The sequence below is a fragment of the Thermobia domestica genome, chromosome 9 (genome assembly GCF_964235325.1).
Source record: "Thermobia domestica chromosome 9, izTheDome1.hap1.1, whole genome shotgun sequence".
In the NCBI taxonomy this organism is placed as follows: domain Eukaryota; kingdom Metazoa; phylum Arthropoda; class Insecta; order Zygentoma; family Lepismatidae; genus Thermobia; species Thermobia domestica.
In genome coordinates, this window is record NC_137462.1 from 98240205 (window position 1) to 98257775 (window position 17571).

General features: G+C 33.7%; 1 protein-coding gene across 1 annotated transcript in view; it reads right to left on the reverse strand.

The window, feature by feature from the left end:
- Window positions 1–11590: 11590 nt before the first annotated feature.
- The window catches only part of LOC145694874 (multicopper oxidase 3-like), a 65311-nt gene continuing 59330 nt past the window's right edge, over window positions 11591–17571 (reverse strand). The window contains exons 9-11 of the mRNA XM_081771581.1: window positions 15554–15769; window positions 12592–12816; window positions 11591–11937 (exon numbers count right to left, since the gene is read on the reverse strand). Coding sequence (XP_081627707.1) covers window positions 11795–11937; window positions 12592–12816; window positions 15554–15769 — 584 coding nt within the window. The 3' untranslated portion in view covers window positions 11591–11794. The remainder of the gene's footprint in view (window positions 11938–12591; window positions 12817–15553; window positions 15770–17571) is intronic.

The following is a 17571-nucleotide window of genomic DNA, read 5'->3' on the forward strand; positions in this document are numbered from 1 at the left end:
ATGCCGGCTAGGCTAAAGGAGACGGTGATGATAAGAAAATGGTGGAATAAAGAAAGTGGGAGGAAATGGGAGAACCACGAGGAAACCCATGCACACGGTGTTTGTTTACCACAAAGTTCACTTGGCGGAAGTTCCCTTTAAATATCGTGGGCGTTCGACCAACCAAAGATAAAGATTTGTCTACATATTCTAGTTTTGGGCAATAACAAACAAGGATTTGGTTATACAACTCAGATGTGTCTACCACCTACCTTAGTAACTGTTCTTTTACTTTTCTATAAATGATCATTATGTATATTTGCATTTGCATCTTAGTTACTGTTCTTAGGTGCTGTAAGAAAGATTTGTGGACAATGATCTGCGCCAAGCATACATGGATCCACAATCTGAACTAGGTACTATTGATTATTAATTTAAAAATACTATGTAGGTTTTGTTATTGTTATAAATTAATATAGAACACGGTTGGAAAAAGGCTTATTCTCTTTGACTGAAGAATCTTAATTCATTCACCATTCTTAAAAGGGAACAAATAAACTACTGTTCTAATAATGTACAGAATGAATAAATTATAAAGCAAACAGTAGGTTCCATCAATTTCACTACTTTCTTTGTGCTTAATTATTACAAGGATTCAAGCTGCAGACCTGAAATGCTCTGTAAGTATATATTTTATTTTATAAATATTAAAATGCAATACAAATTACAATATATCACAATGGAATGGTGTTTAAACATTTTATTTAGGTGCAAAATTTCACACAATTTCCTGAATACTCCTGTTGGTAACGTCGAAACATTTTACATATTTTCCCCTTGACTGTTTCATTATACTTACTTTGACACCCAGGCACAATACATCTATCTGGCATTCTATTATCTAATGATCATAAGTGTGACACTTCACACAGAATCAAGATGTCAACATTCGTTCCTGACAGCGTGCAATTTTCCCATTTACTGAAAGGCAAATGTAACAGCCGATAGGACGTTAGCGCTTTTTTTTTTTTTTTTTTTTTTTAGCGCTGTGAAACATAGTTCGGCCCCACCGGCGCCACGCTCTTACGGAGGAAACCTTCCCTTTGCTTTGGAGAAAAAAGTGAATGACTTCGACTGTGTTGCGAATTTGTCATTCAGTCGTTTGGTCTTGGCAAGTGAAGATCGTACGCTACTTAGAATGGCTAACGAGACAGTGTTCAGCGTAGCCCGTGAATATGACAATCCTGTCTACACCCAACTATTGAAAGATCTTGACCAAAGCAACTCGTCCCTCCTCTTCCGTGGGAGGTACGGAAAAACACACATCGACAGCAGCGCCAGCAGGGCACACTTGAAACAGAAAGGCTGTAGTGCCTCAAGAATCGGACTCATTTTTTCCTAACGATACATCATCCATTCCAATATCTATCTATTCCGATTTTTTCCAGTGATATACTATATATATATTGTTTATGTCCTTCAGCAATACCAACCCTGGAGGACGAGATCTAATATTAAAGTGAGATCCACTTGGATTTTCATCTAAGAAGTACTCCTAGGAAGATTGCCTAACAGCACAAGATGTGCTAGGCATGTGCCATTTAGGTGTCCCAGCTACTTTTTAGGTACCCGACACTTAGCATATATGATATTCATGTGCTAAGTATGTACTTCAGCTACCTACAGTTTAAGGTACTTGTTACACCTAATTGATATTTGTAACTATGTACCACAAATATAGCATTTATATACGTGGCTGTTTCGCACTCTAACAGTCATTTGTTTTTATGTCGTCACTTGGGACATATATCTGTCATGTTCTAGGTACGTCCTTTAGGTACATATTGTTTCAGATACCCTAACAGCACAAGATGTGCTAGGCATTCGCCATTTATGTGTTCTAAATTCATCTCCCACAGCAAACTTAAGTGGCTAATTATAAGGTTACGAGTAGTCCCTTACAATGTATAGTCTAGGTTAGAAAAAAATTAAATCGCTTTAATAATATTTTTCGAGTTTGAATTAATGTAATAAATAAGGTTGTACGAAAAATCAGTATGCAAATTAAGCCATTATTTTGAGAACTTCTAGCACTGCTAATTTGTGACTTTCGTACACGTGGATAACCCTATCTGACCGTAACTTTCTTAAGTAACCACGTATTTACATAAACGTTGCGATTGCAGTACAATAAGAAACTAAACCGGACTCTCTAAATGTATGATTAGTCAGTTTCAACAGCAACTTACCCCTTCTCCCTTTTTTGCAAACATATACGTGATCCCGTTAGACGCCTAAGAACACACTAGTTTACACTATTGCGGAAGACCCCCTTTTTTGGTCATGTTTGAAGCTCAGTATGTTTTCTATCCAATTCTCAGTCAAAAAAATAAATTTCCATTTCTATTAGGGACAATACGAAGTGTGCTCAGATTAGCACAATTTAGCATATACCTCTTAGGTATCAACATTGCGGATTATTTACAGATAATTAGATATAGGTATACAAGTTACAGATCATTTAGGGAATGAGAAATGCTATGATATACAGGTAAACAAATTAAATAGAATAAGGTAAAAACAGTATTATAATTATGTTAAAACAGTATGTTAAGTATGCTAATATAATCCTCTTAAATCCATATACATACAGTATAATCTATAATATTCGGACTTGTTATGATTTAATCACACCTTTATTTAGAGCAAAGACTCCCACTCCTTCACAAATATTAATTATATCTACCGAGCTCTCTAGCTACAGACAGTCAAGATTATTCCGTTAACCACAATTTATAATCTTCTCTAAATCTATTCCATTCAAACTTTTTGCAGATTGTATAATTGGAGTTGCGGCCTTAAAGCCATGTCTAGAATTGCTCTTGTATTAAAATGTATTCCATAGTTACTTACTGTATGATGGAGGTCTGAACGGGCCGGAATTTTTAGCCCAAGCCCGGCCCGGCCCGTGCGTTTATAATATGAAGCACTACTCGAGTCCGTAATATGTTTTAGCCTTTAGGCCCGAACGCGGCCCGAGCCAATGTGACAATCAAATGAGCCCGAAATAAGCCCGAATTACACAACTTAATAATTAACTCAAAATTGTATTTTTTATTTACAGCAATTAGAGGTTTAATTTTGCAGTTGTGCTTTAAAAGTTCTCCAGAAAGAACGGTCCAATAAATATCGTTGCACAGTATATTTTCAAAATTAGGCCCGAAAAAGCCCGGAAAATATGGTTGTGTATTTAAAAATTTACCCGGCCGACCCGGTCCGAGGCCGTGCAGACCTCTACTATATGAGCTGTAACCAAAGTGACCCGACCATTAAACCAAATAGCCTGTTCTAAATTGCACTGTGTGTTTACAATAAAAAAATGTATCCTGCGTTACATATGCCATGTTTATGAGTGTGAGCAGCACATTCAAGGTTGCCAATCCTCTTAATCACGTTTATTCCCAACCCAATCAATAACTGAACTTGGAAATACGGTTGGACCATCTATAACTATAAGTAATAAATATATACCATGATAAAACACTTTTGATATTTTCTCAAAATACAAATACTTATAAAGCTCAACAAAAATAATGGTATTTGTATATTCGAAGAACAAATTTTACGAAATATTAAATTCATTGTGTATCTAAAGATAAACTTGGCTTTTTATTTTAATTTCATACTCTAAATTTATTTGCAGGGTATACAGATACGATATTAAGAATTACCGTACGTGAGTAAAAACCGAGCATGCATATTCGCTAATGGTGTTATCTTCCAGAGGCATGGGGTGATCAAAAGTTTTTTTTTGGGGGGGGAGGTACTATTTCTACAAAGGCTCATGACCCGTGCCAAATAAAACAATCACTTTAACTGATATTTGAAGAATATAATGTAGGAATTTACTTACTCTTATCAGGTCCGTATCCAGGGGGTCTGGGGGACCGGGTCCACCTAAATTTTTGCTGTCCCCACTGAAATTTCCAAGGTAGGCTTGCAAATGAACTATAATATGGTGATAAACTATAATATGGTTGGATCAGGTCCCCCGTACATTTTTGTGCTGGCTACCGGCCTGATTCTTACTACAATTTCAAACACGGGGCACTATGGTTCAGTGGTAGAACGCTTACCTCTAGTGTATGGGGTCCCTGGTTCGATTCTCGTCCAAGTAAGTTTATGGTGAACAACATCATGCCCGTGGGTTTTCTCGGGGTACTTCCGTTTCCTCCCCTTTCTCATTTCACCACTTCTTCCATCAACATTCACTTGCTTTAATTCATCGTCTCCCTTAGCCTAACAGACATAATCGTGAGACGTTAAACCCAAAGATTTCATTTCATTTTTCATTTTTTCAATTTCATACAAATTTGAAAATTCGAAAAAAAAAAATAAAACATTTAGAAACACAACATGCAATGTAGAACAAAATCTAAAAGTTACACTTCATGAAACAGGAAAATGGATTAGAGAATTTAATATTGGGAGAAAAAGTTGAATACTAGGAATTGAATTGAGTACTTAAGTTGAATTGAATATTGGGAGAAGATATTTCAGGAGAAAAGTTAAGAGTACGTTCTCCCCTGTGACCTCTGACGCTATGATCTTGTTGTCTTCTTTACTTATGGAAGACCATACCAAACAACGTCTTAAATATTCGATGTGAACTGAAATTAAATTAAATTTCTTGTGTAACGTCCCCCGAGGCTAAGGGAGATGGTGATTATAATAACGAATGAAATGGTCGGATGAAAAAAGTGGAAGGAAACGGAAGAACCCTAAGAAAACAGGTAGACTCGGTGTTTGCCCCCCACAAAGCCTAGGGCGCCGATCTTTGGGGGGCCGCTTGCTCCGTTCCCTCAAAAGCTCATGTGGGCCCCTGTATTGTATTTATGAATATACAATATTTGGCATAATTTGAATGCAATTTGTCTTAAAAACCTCATATATGCCTTCTGCATCTGAATGCCCCCGCCCCCAAATTTACAGAGAAATCGGCGCCCTTGCACGAAGCTTGGATAGAACCAGGGACTCTTCGCACCAGGGGGAAGCACTCTATTAACGAACCTCCACGGCCTCCTAAATATTCTTAGTAAGACCTGCTAACTATAATTCTTATTCCTTGAACACTCTTTTGTTGGTGTTTGTAGATAGAGATAGACCTTATTGAAGGATTAATCGTTGAACACAAAAATAAGTTCAGTCTTTCATAACTTCACTATTCCGTAAGATACACAAAATAAAATTGGATAAATCAGTCAGCAATAAGATGTATCTTTTCTCTTTTTTAGTTCTTAAAGTTCAAAATCGCTTCAATAGATGTCGCAAGCTTTAGTGGTGTTGCCAGCAGAGCCTCTTTCATGCCCTCTTGTGTGCGAATGCAAAACTATTTGACATAAGACGTATTTCACTCAAGAATAAGTTGTTCAGAATGGTTTCACTAGATATCACCCCGAGTATTACGTAGAAGTACAAATTACGAACTCGTTTTTAAGATTTCATAGATGTAATAAATTCATACAAATTTCAATGTTCATTTTAAAATCCTTTAAAAGAAAAAAAAAAAAAAAATCAAAACTTGCTAATCGAAGATGCACCTTTCTGAAGTCTGCTCTTTTTGTCTTTTTCTTTCTTACTTTTTAAGGGAAACATCATTTCAAGGAAACAAACCTAAAGCTAATGTTCTCAACTTCAACAGGCGTTGAGTTCACCCTGTGTGTCCAATAGCATACAAGCCTGATTAGGAAAAGAACTTAAACCTTCTAGGGACAGCCTAAATTTTTTAGAGAAATTTACATTCATTTGTAACGAAATAAACAGATACAATTTTTTCTCCATTCTTATCTAGGGTACACGATGGTTCAGTGTTAGCTTGTGGCAATAGCAATCCATGGTAATAACCGAGTGGAATCAGGCATTTTATTTGGCTTTGGACAGCAAACAGTGCAGCCAATCCAATCATTTCAAGGAAACAAACCTAAAGCTAATGTTCTCAACTTCAACAGGCGTTGAGTTCACCCTGTGTGTCCAATAGCATCCAGCCATTTTCTATTGTTGATTGCTTACGGGAAAAAATTGGTTTAGCTATTAGGTATAATTTGAACCATTTCTGCAATTATAACTGCCAATTCGTACCCATTTGTTCTTAGTAAAGTTGTATCTCTTTTCCCAATCAAAATTTAAATTAGAATAATATTAATTTGAAAGAAATCGCAGCTTGCTATTATTTTAACCTTTTTGCTTGCAGTAGGATTTATAGTATTACCACACCGGAATAAGTTTCCTACTTGTGTCACTTTCGCCCATCAAGGTAAATTGGAATTGGCCATAGTTAATTCCTACACGTACACTAGTTAATTTGTATGTGATTTGCTTCAAATATATTTTTGCTTGCGCTGTAAACAATACCATTAAAATATAGTAATATTACCGCAAGAGTGGGACACGAAGAAGGAATTCAAAAGATTATACTATTTTATCAATATGGCAGCAAAACATGCCGTAAATATTTTTAAATGTAGACGGCGAAGCTGTTAAAATTTGGGAATATCAGAAAGAACATTGCAATTTATTTTAAGTTTGTATACTACAGTTCGGCAATGTTTTGCTTACTTTATTATTAAATTCTCTTAGCTATAAATTTAGCTATTATTTTCAGGTAAATTTAGCCATTTTTTAAAGCTAGATTTTTTGCGTCAAGTAGCTACATTCTGAATACAGTTGTTGGCAATATAGACAACAAAACGCAATCCATTGTGCGTTCCAGTCTTACTCAATAGCATGGGTGTTGTCAACTGTCTTTTTTTTTCGTTCGTGTCCATGTCGGCTTGTAGTTTGTGGAATACGAAATGCAACAAGAGTCCCTTCGTGGTTAAAAAAACCTAAGCAGTTAGCGTACGTGCGTGTAGTATGGAAGATCCGGGTTCGATTCCCGACGGAAGCTCATGTGGTTCAGATTCCACATTAATCAGTAGGTTCCGTCTCATATAGCCTCGCTGCTGAAAGGGACGTTAAACTCAAAATCAACTCAATGAAATGTGGCAAAAATAAGAGACAATGCACAAGGTAAAACCCCTGTCGGAACCGTCTTCAAAAAAGGATAAAAATGGTAGAGCATTTACCTCTGGTTGATAGGATGCTCATATTCTCACTGCACCAAGTCTTTCACGAATATATGTTCATTATTCCTTCGTCTCCTTAAGCTCGAAGGTCATGATGGGTAAAACATAAAGGGCGTAACCACGGGAGATTAAATTAAGAATTTCATTTCCACTCTTGTCTAAAATTTATGCAATGGTCTCGCGGAGCGAAGTCGTTAATGCTCTCGCCTTTGATGCGAGCGGTCCTGGATTCGATTTCCGATGCAAGCGGTCCTGGATTCAATTTTTTCTCATTCACAGCAGGTAAATCCCAATGTAGTACCGATAATATTTAAATAATTAATTACATTGAAACAACCAACAACATAACAAGAATGTAATTTAAGTGGTAGGAACCGAGAAGAGCCTACCTGTTTAAAAGATATCCAATCGAAAAATTGAAGGACCTTAACCTTCTGATCCCGAGCCCTAACACATCAAGCGACGCAAGACCACCGCTTGATGCGTTAGAATATATATACTTTTTTTTTCTTCGATATAAATCGTTAACTTCAGTTACGTATTACTAAATATGGAGACTCTGCACAAGGCCCTGTATGTTTCAATGCGTTCCTCATATGGATTCTCCCTCTCCCTGTCTTTGTTAGCTCTCTGAGTAATCAGACACATCATAAAATAACTTTCAGATTCAGAACTAAAGACACATTGTCATGCTACATGAATCTTGTAACTGTCATTAAAAAGAAAAAAACTTGCAACCCGATCCTTCTATTTACTGTTTACACATTACAACTTCCTGAAAGCAAGAAAGATATCTCCACCCATTCAGCACTGCACTCTACTGGACAAACAGTGAACCTCCTCACTAAAAACGTGTATTTTGGCGCACTTCCCTCCCTGTCTAAAATAATCCGTTGATTCGGAAGCGGCGAAATTGGTTTTTCCTTTATGTCAGTGGTAGGGCGATAGTAGGTATCAAGCAAGACATCCCAGAAAGTTGCACATGGTTCAACTCCTTCCAAGATAAAAAAAAAAAATGTTGTATGTCCCTTTCAAGACTATGTTTACATGGAGAAATATAGTAGGGTTGCAAGATTTTTTTATGACGGCTACAAGATTCATGTAACGTGACAACCAGTAATAATATTTGAATATTTGTAGACTAGCTTGTATTCGAAGCAAGTGTCCTCTATGTGGATCCCAACCCTGGATCACATGAACAGAAAGCATATGTAATAGCCACTTAATTATAAAGTAGCATTATTTGTGTGAACCTCTAAAAGTTACCGAAATAGACGTAAACGATATTATTGTATGACCTAAATATAGACGAAACTCGAGATAGGAAAAAAATATAGTCTACAGGTTGTAGAGAAGTTTGATAATAATTATAAGATTCTAAAACACATAGGTCAGTATATTTATTAAATATATAAGTAAAATGTATATTTACAAAGAACATTTTAACTACCATAATGTTCAAATAATATGACAAAATGTGATATGATATATTTACTACATGACTTAGTAGTGAGATTTAAAGAAACTTATGCAAAAAAAAAAAAAAAAAAGGATTTTAACATTCCTATAAATCTGTATATTATAAAAAGAATTCAAAGGATACATTTTCCTGTAGCACGCCCAAAGAAATAGCCAAGATGTTTGTGTGTTTGTGAGAGACCCTTATAAATTGTTAACCCAATAACTAAATAATAATAATTGTAAGAATACACTACTACATATTCAGAACTTCATAGATATTAAATTAAGCATTTCACTTTGTTAACCGTAATCAATTTGACCGGTTTCACTAATAACATAGAAAATATTCGATTTTATTATGAAAAGTCACACATTGTTTAGCGATTTCTTGGAACTCTGTAACTACAGTAATGGAAATGAAAAATTCTTTGTAATATAAAATACCGAGCTTAACTTATTTAACATGTCACAGCCTGGGATGACTTGAAAAAAACTTAATGATTTCTTATTATAAAAACACTGAAGAATTATATGTAATAAAAGGGCAAGACACCTCCTTATTTAAAACCTACCGAGCTTGTGTAGTTATGATTTATCTCTGATGATAAAACTTTGGCAAGAATATCCTGAGGCATCGACAATTACAGCCATAGCTCCTACTGGTCTCCTTTGACAGAATAAACAACAGATCTCCGTATTTTATAAGCTGGTACATATAACTTAAGATTATAAAAGCACACGGAGACAATATTTGTATATAAATTGTTCCTTTTTGTACTAAATCATGTAAGAAGTAAGATACAGAATGGATGAATAAAATAACACAATGCAATTTCATACCATTCACTTTACTGCTCAGATCAGCTTGATCTCTCATCTACCAATGTACCCATCAAAGCTGTATACACTACAAAGTAGAAAAGAGATCAAGATTCCTGAGTTGATCAGGCCTCCTCTATAGTCCTGCCCAGGACCTCATACTGTTTATCTGGCAGTTTTTAGAAATGAAGAGTTGGTTTGGATAAGAGCCAGGGACTACAATCAATCTAAATGATCGAATATAATGTATAAAACATGACACTAAAATTGAAAAGGTAAACTTATCCTGTAAACTTTTAAACTTGCTATATGGTCCTTAATCTAAATCAACTTTTCACATGATTAACATAGAAAATTTTCTACATTTACTTGATCTAAGAGTTTTGGGTTCTTAATTTATAAAAATTGGCTTTTGGTGCTTCAGTAGTTTTGCTTGGTCCGGAACCTTCTCACTGCTGGCGGACCATAACTACAGCTCTTCATCTTTAAAGTATAAGACTTTGAAGAAAGTGGAGAAAAGAACCTTGGTATCATCTTCCTACGAAACTTCCGGTGGGCACAGGAAGATTTATCGTTACACCTTGAATATCAGAGAACTAACTCCAAAACAATCACCCAAAATACATAAAATTCACTAACATTTCCCATACCTTGGTAATATTCTGTAATTTTATTTTACATAGAGATTTCCAATCCTATTACAATACTTTTAACACTTATGTTTGTAAACGACAAAGTACAACTTGAATTTATTGCTGTTAAGGGTTGCAAATGCAAAACAAATTTGTAACCAACTTATAATAATTAGAAGAAAGAAAAAATAATGTAATGGTTGTGATTATGTTGGGAGTTGCAAGATTATTTATGGGAGTTCCGCGGTGATTGTGAAAGTGTGAACACCTCCGATAGTGAGCTGCTGAAGAGGAAGTGGTTAAAGTGAAAAATATTCATCATACATCACCTACACACATCTCATTTAAACACGAAAACATTTATACACATTTACAATTACTTTACACACATTCATTTCACCTATATTTCACTTTATCCAATATTTTCACCCCGATCATCTGGGTAACTGGCCCTCTTCTTCCCGCTGGAACTCCTTCCCGATTTAGACCATATTTATACCTAGCTAAGACATTACAATTATTACCTGGACTTGACTAATTGTTTCTTTATATACCATAACCTACATAATTAACAATTTACACTTAAAAATACAATTAATACTATATGTAACAGGTAAACGACTAGAAAGTCGACCAAAAAAATGCAAATGGCGGATTCCGTCATTTGTAAAATTAATTATAATTACAACAAAAACATTTCAAATTAATCACATTTGTAGCATACATGCCGTAAGCTGATGCTTTTTAATAAAAAAACCGATAACGGTGAAGAAGACAAGACAAGATTATTTGTGTCCACGAGTTTGTTTGAATATAGGATAAAGGCGATTTGGATCAATAGTCTAGCTATATGAAGAAAGATCCTCGCACGAAACTGAAATAAATGAACGAAGAAGGAATGAATTTGTCTGAATAATTTTTCAATCTTCAATGACATTAACTACATTAACTTCTTTTCTCGTCTAAATATTCTAAGCTAGTTTCAAATTTGGTGCACTTTCATCCCTCAACAATTTCTTTGCATTCAGTACCCTGATATTCTTCATTCAAACATAAATAATTGACATTCATTTATTCAATAAATGCATTAGGTATTTTTTAAGATTAACTAACAAATAAATAATTAATAATACAACAAAGTAGTTTCACCTTAAAATACTTATACGATGCCTCATTCCAATTTATTCAGTGAATTGTTTACAATTTTAACTGCATTTTCAGGCAATAAATTAAATTAGCTGTTGGTGGCAAGACACGTACAGCAACTATTACTCTCACTACTGTTTCTTCAACCAATATCAAAGTTCTCCGACAAAGTGAATATTGATAAGTAAATCTACAGACTTCTAACTATATATACATTTTTTTCTTAATTTGTAAGTAAATAAAGATCAATTGCTTCGTTTCAAAAACAAAATAAATTTAAAATTTAATGTTAAAGAGTTGGTTTGGTCTAAAACTATCAAATACTTTAATTTGTTTCTGAATTGTTTGTGAACATATTTTTTGGTTTTCTCTTCATATTTGGTTGTTTTCTTCTGAACATTTTAAGGCAGATACACAGTTGACTTAAAAAAAAACAACAGACACTTCTTCTCCTTATTTAAGGTGGAATTGTAGCAAAATGGCGTACACTTTTCATTCTTTCGCAGTCTTATTTTGTTATAAGAAAGTGTATCAAACATGCTACCTGCAGGTAAATGTAAAAACTTCGTAAATACCATGAGTGCTTAAGTTCTTTGATCATAATTAGTGGTTCCATATATCAATGCGTCAGTGTCACTTCACAGATGGTAACCAGTTACCACACTTCGGGAATCCATTTGGAATAGGCGGTAAGTCCTTATTTTTTCCTACGTGCAGCACAGCATTCATTCCAGTTTTCAGATGATATATGAAGTGACAGTGAAGAGTCCAATAGCCTATAAAATAATACAAATATATATTTTATTTAAAAGAAAGAATCTTACAAACAAGCTTTTTTAATAACAAAATGTTATTATCAAATTCAATAATCTTACTATGAAACCAAAATGTTGCATGATTCAAATTATTTTTAAAATTTGTTTGAAAATTCCTATCATATTTTCTATGAATATCAGAATATCATATTTTCTTGAAGACAATTGTTAGATTATTGATGCTAAATTGTAATTGTTTAAAATTACATTGTAGACGTAACTAGGACTTTATTTATAGTTATCCGATTGATCATGAACAAAACTAATAGACTGGCTTTCAGTGTTTAGAATGTTAACAAGAGTTTAAAAAGTGAAATTATATATATATATATATATATATATATATATATATATATATATATATATATATATATATATATATATATATATATATATATATATATATATATATATATATATAGTTAAGTATTTGGATTATGTACATAGATCATAATCAATCATGAACTGTGGACCAATTCGAGTTAGAACCAGCTAATCGTTCAACGTTTCTAACCATCCAGCTACTATAAAATGGTAATGGAATCATGTGCTTGAACGTTCTCATCTAGTATGATGTTTTTGTAACAGATTATATACACCGTTGCTTGTTCTTACCAGGATTATCAGCTTTAATTCTGAATATCAGATAACCATTCGTAGGAACTCCTGTTGTATCCTTTCTCACGGGATCGATTAAATTTCTTTCCATTTCTCCTAAGTTGTTCATGGTTCTTGCGATATCTCTAGTCATCAGAGTTCCGTTGGTAAGTCTCCCCATTCCAACAAGATAATAGTGGTAACCATGTAGATGAAAAGGGTGTTTTAAGGTGGTGCCTCTGACTGTAAAACAAAAGAAAATAGTAATTTGTATATCACATTGAAACGATATACGTACTGTTATTGAATTCTACATACTTATATACTTCGGTTTATATTGATCCGTTAAATTTGATAAAACTTTTCAAAGATAATTGCTTCATTCAGTCATTTTCTTTTTCAAATGATGGCTGTCATATTTGCAAAGATAAATGATCCATACACGTTAATGAACTGGAAAATTGAGTGCTGTGCAGAAAATGATTTTTTTTTTTTTTTTTAATTCTAGTATTATGAACCAATTTAGTCGATGCTTAAGATAGATGCCAAGGATGAATACTGCCGAACTTATAATATAAATGCAATGTATAAAAGTATATTTAATATGCATTTTAAAAGGAATGTGTCTTTTCGTATTAAGCACATATTATTGCATAGTTAAGCAAGTTTAAATATTATCAAGAAAAAATGCCCCTTTTGAAAATAATAATCAATCGTTAGTGCTACAAACACAACGTTAGTTCTTTACGTACAGAGAGTTATTAACAAATTAAAGTTTCGATCATGGCTTGGCATCAAGCCAGAATCGACACTAAAATTTAATAACTTTCCGTACGCAGGAGTAATCCGTACGTAGTAGCACCAATGTTGTGCATTGCACTATCCAGCGCTAGCTTAGAACTAATGTTTGATACCTTTTTCGTTTCCCACGCAAGCTTAATTCTAAAAGTGGCGATTTGGGTCTGACATCAAGACAGAATCGCCACTTTAATTTCTTAATAACTTTTCGTACCTCTAACCAGCACTAACGTAGCACTAACTATTGACACCTTTTTCGTTTCTCGCAAAGCTTATTTGTAAAAGTGGCTATTTTGACTTGACGTCAAACCAGAATCGTCACTTTAATTTAGTAATACTTTTCATATGTAAGAGCACTAATCAGTGGCGTCCGTGGAAAATCAACACCCAGGACGAGAGTATACGATGGCGCCCCCGTACATATGAGTGAGGTCGACAGACCAGTCACGAAGCTCCACTGTGGTTGGCGCGAAGCGTAAGAAAATTTTCAAAAATAAACTCTGCTTTTCCTTGATTTTGAGCACCTTTTAGTACTTTTTTCCTCCATTTTATATATGTGGACATGCATTTTCCTAACATGAGTAACAATATAGGACCACTTCCTAAAACAGGAAGAGGATTTAAGTACATATTAGTAATTTTTCCTCTCTCTTTTCTCTTTCCTTGTTTTTTTCTTTTTCCTCCCTTACTTTGGCGCCCGGGGCCGTCGCCTCGCTCGCTCCCCTTCACGGTATGACACTAGCACTAATATTGTATTTATCGCTCTAACCAGAACTAACATAGCACTAACGATTGACACCGTTTTACTTTCTCACAAAGTTCATTTGCAAGAATTGCTATTCTGGCTTGACCGCCAATAAGTTTTCATACGTAGGACCACTAAATGGTATGCTTGTAGTAGTAACCAGCACTAACGTAGCATCAATGAATTTTACCTTTTCTGTTCTTCCCAAAAATCATTTGTAAAAGTGGTGATATTGGATTGGCATCAAGCCAGAATCGTCACTTTAATTTGTCAGTAACTTTTAGTACTTACTAATGTTGTACTTGTAGTACTAACTAGCACGAACGATTGATACCTCTTTTGTCTTCACAAAGCTTATTTGTAGAAATGGCGATACTAACTTTGTGCTTGTAGCACTAACCAGTACTAACGTAACACTAACGATTGGTATAAGTTATATTATGGTTTTCAGATTTGGTGGTTTTGACTTGATGAACGTAGTTATTAGTTTATACTATTATTAGTTATTAGTTTAATACTGTAAACAAGTTATAGTATTCACTTACAACAATAAATATATAGATTTGAAAATGCATGAAAAGTGTCTATCCATATAACCTTTTAATATTATAATATTTTTCAAGAACAATACTTGTATTCTTCAACCATCAATGATCATATTGCTTAAATTTATCAACAGTTAAGAAGGACAGTAATACAATTATCAGTATATATATATATATATATATATATATATATATATATATATATATATATATATATATATATATATATATATATATGTTAACATATACAACCGCACAGTAAATCACGATTGCCGTGTTTCGATTTAACAATAGTTAAAAAGAACACGATATACATTGTCAATAAAATGTTACGGTGATATTGGCATTCGTCAGTAAATAATAATTAATATGATAAAATTTATTAACAGTTAGAAAATAACACTATAATCACATTGTCAATAAAAAATTATTGCAATAAATTCGTCAATAAATGGTCAAGATTTAACCAAAACTATGCATCTAGAATAATATTAGTTACGTTGTGAATAAAAGTTGTTATGTTTCATTTCATTTCAGCTCTTCATGAGGCGTAGACCATGTTGATAGTTTCTTCTCATCACTTGTCTTAGGGATCAAAAAGTGAATCCCGTTGTCATATCATTTCTCTGTAAGAAGATGTTTTCATGTTAAACTTATTCTTGGTATGAAGGTCTTTCCTTATTAATTTTAAACTCTTAGATTTACCTTTTAAATTTTTATATTTAAGCTCCTGTCATAACAGACTAGCTATAGAGTGACATTGTTTTCTTGTATAAAGTTGATTGTGATTATTACATTTATCAGTAAACAATAGGAACAATTTTAATATAAGTTAATATTAATAAAGATCATAAGTAATAAATTTATTTGCTAAACTAATGCTGATACTTACACTCGTCAACAAGGATAATTTCAACTATTGCGCCTCGTGGAATGTCAATGACATGGAAACAATTGCAGAAGCTGTTGGAACATTCTCTTGGCTTGTTGTCTCCATTGCAGAACAGTTCTTTTGGAATATTCTGTGGCTGACTGATTGGTGGAGAAGGCGGAAGAAGCATTGAGATATTATTGATTAAGCTGATTAGATGAGTGTCATTCGGACGTTCTGGAAATAGAAATTTGACTTATATATATATATATATATATATATATATATATATATATATATATATATATATATATATATATATATATATATATATGGGGTGCACCGGAGCACGTACACCCCCTTCACTGTAAATATATATTACCTAAAATGAGAACCTAGCAGTGAAAAAGCAACATCTTACGAAACTTTCTGTTGTCATGTGTCCGTTTGAGGCTTGAAAGAAAGCTTAGTTTTGTAAAAGCAATAGTTTAAGTCGATTTTTCTGAAGGTTGAAGGAAAAGGATTCACTAAACAAAGTAATGTTTCTCATTCACACCACAAATGCCTAAAGGCACTTATAAAAACTTAAAAATTTAAATCAAATGTAGTGGTAGTTATTGGTACAACCTCTTCAAGAAATTCTGGATCCGGCCCAATATATATAATAATATATATACACAGTGGCAGATCCAGGATATGATCAAGAGAGGGGCTAAACCATAGTTTGCAGCTTTATCCAGTGTTAAGCAGGATTAAAGCCCATTTTATCCAATGTATATCTAGCGTCAAGGGGTGGCTGGCTATAGGATATATAATCTTTACGTGTTTTCTTCAGTTTCTAGTCAGAGCTCATGTTGTTTTACGATTGCAATTGTTTGTCTCTAATCATAGAGTTTTTTTTTTAACAACATATGCAATTATGAAATACATAGATTTACTTTTTATAAAGGCGTTAAATACCTGAAGTAACTTCTTAAATATTTCTTTGAAAGAATTCTACATTCAAACTTTTCTTAAATTAGTTACAAACCTAATAAGGAAAATGTCAATCATATCATTACTACCGTCTACTTGATTCGATTTGACTTCGAGTTTCTCGTCCCTTTCAGCAACTAGGCTATATGAGACGTGGATTTACAGCATAATGTGGGATCAGAATCACGTGAGCTTCTGTCGAGAATCGAATACGGGTCTCCCACTTTAAGATGTGTATGTTAATCGCTTAGCCACAAGGAATCTCTAACAAATGAGTGTATGTTGCTAATCTACTAAATGTAGCCTAAGTAATGTAGGGTATGTGGATGATTAAAGGATAAAGGGTATGAAGATGATAAACGAAGAGGTTAAGAGTGGTTTATGAACAAATATTATGGCTGAAACCTCGCCAACCAAAATTCCGCTGTCCAAAATCTCACTACTAAAATCTCGCATGGCCAAACCACAGACAAAGGATATCTGTGGGTCAAACTCTCGCTTTCCACAACCTCGTCACCTCGTCATAGGGTATATGTGTGTGTGTTTCTGGGCTCAATATAATAATAATAATAATAATAATAATGATAATAATAATAATAATAATAATAATAATAATAATAATAATAATAATAATAATAATAATAATAATAATGTAAGGAGAAGAAGAAAAGAAGAAGAAGAAATAATTAACATGAGATCAGCAATGCTTAGTGTAAACTAGAAGCTTAAAAATTGACTGCGAATTTTAACGGAGGTTCAAAATTTATACTAAAGACCTAGTGTCTTACGAATTCTTAAGAAGACGAAAATCCGTATATAAATACCTCCTTAAAAAATAAGTGAACATGTATGTCAACGTTTTCGAGAATTCCGCCTTAAAGGGGAAAGAGGGCAGTTTGTATACTTTTCTCTCCACATTCAAATCGGTGTTGTCTATCACATCATCACGGGAAAACGGCTAGTCATTTGAAATGAGTTTTCTGCCCATTGAACTCATATTTATTTTCAAATCGCAGAAAATATTCTCTGCACTAAATACGTTTGAATTGAGAATAATTCCTGTC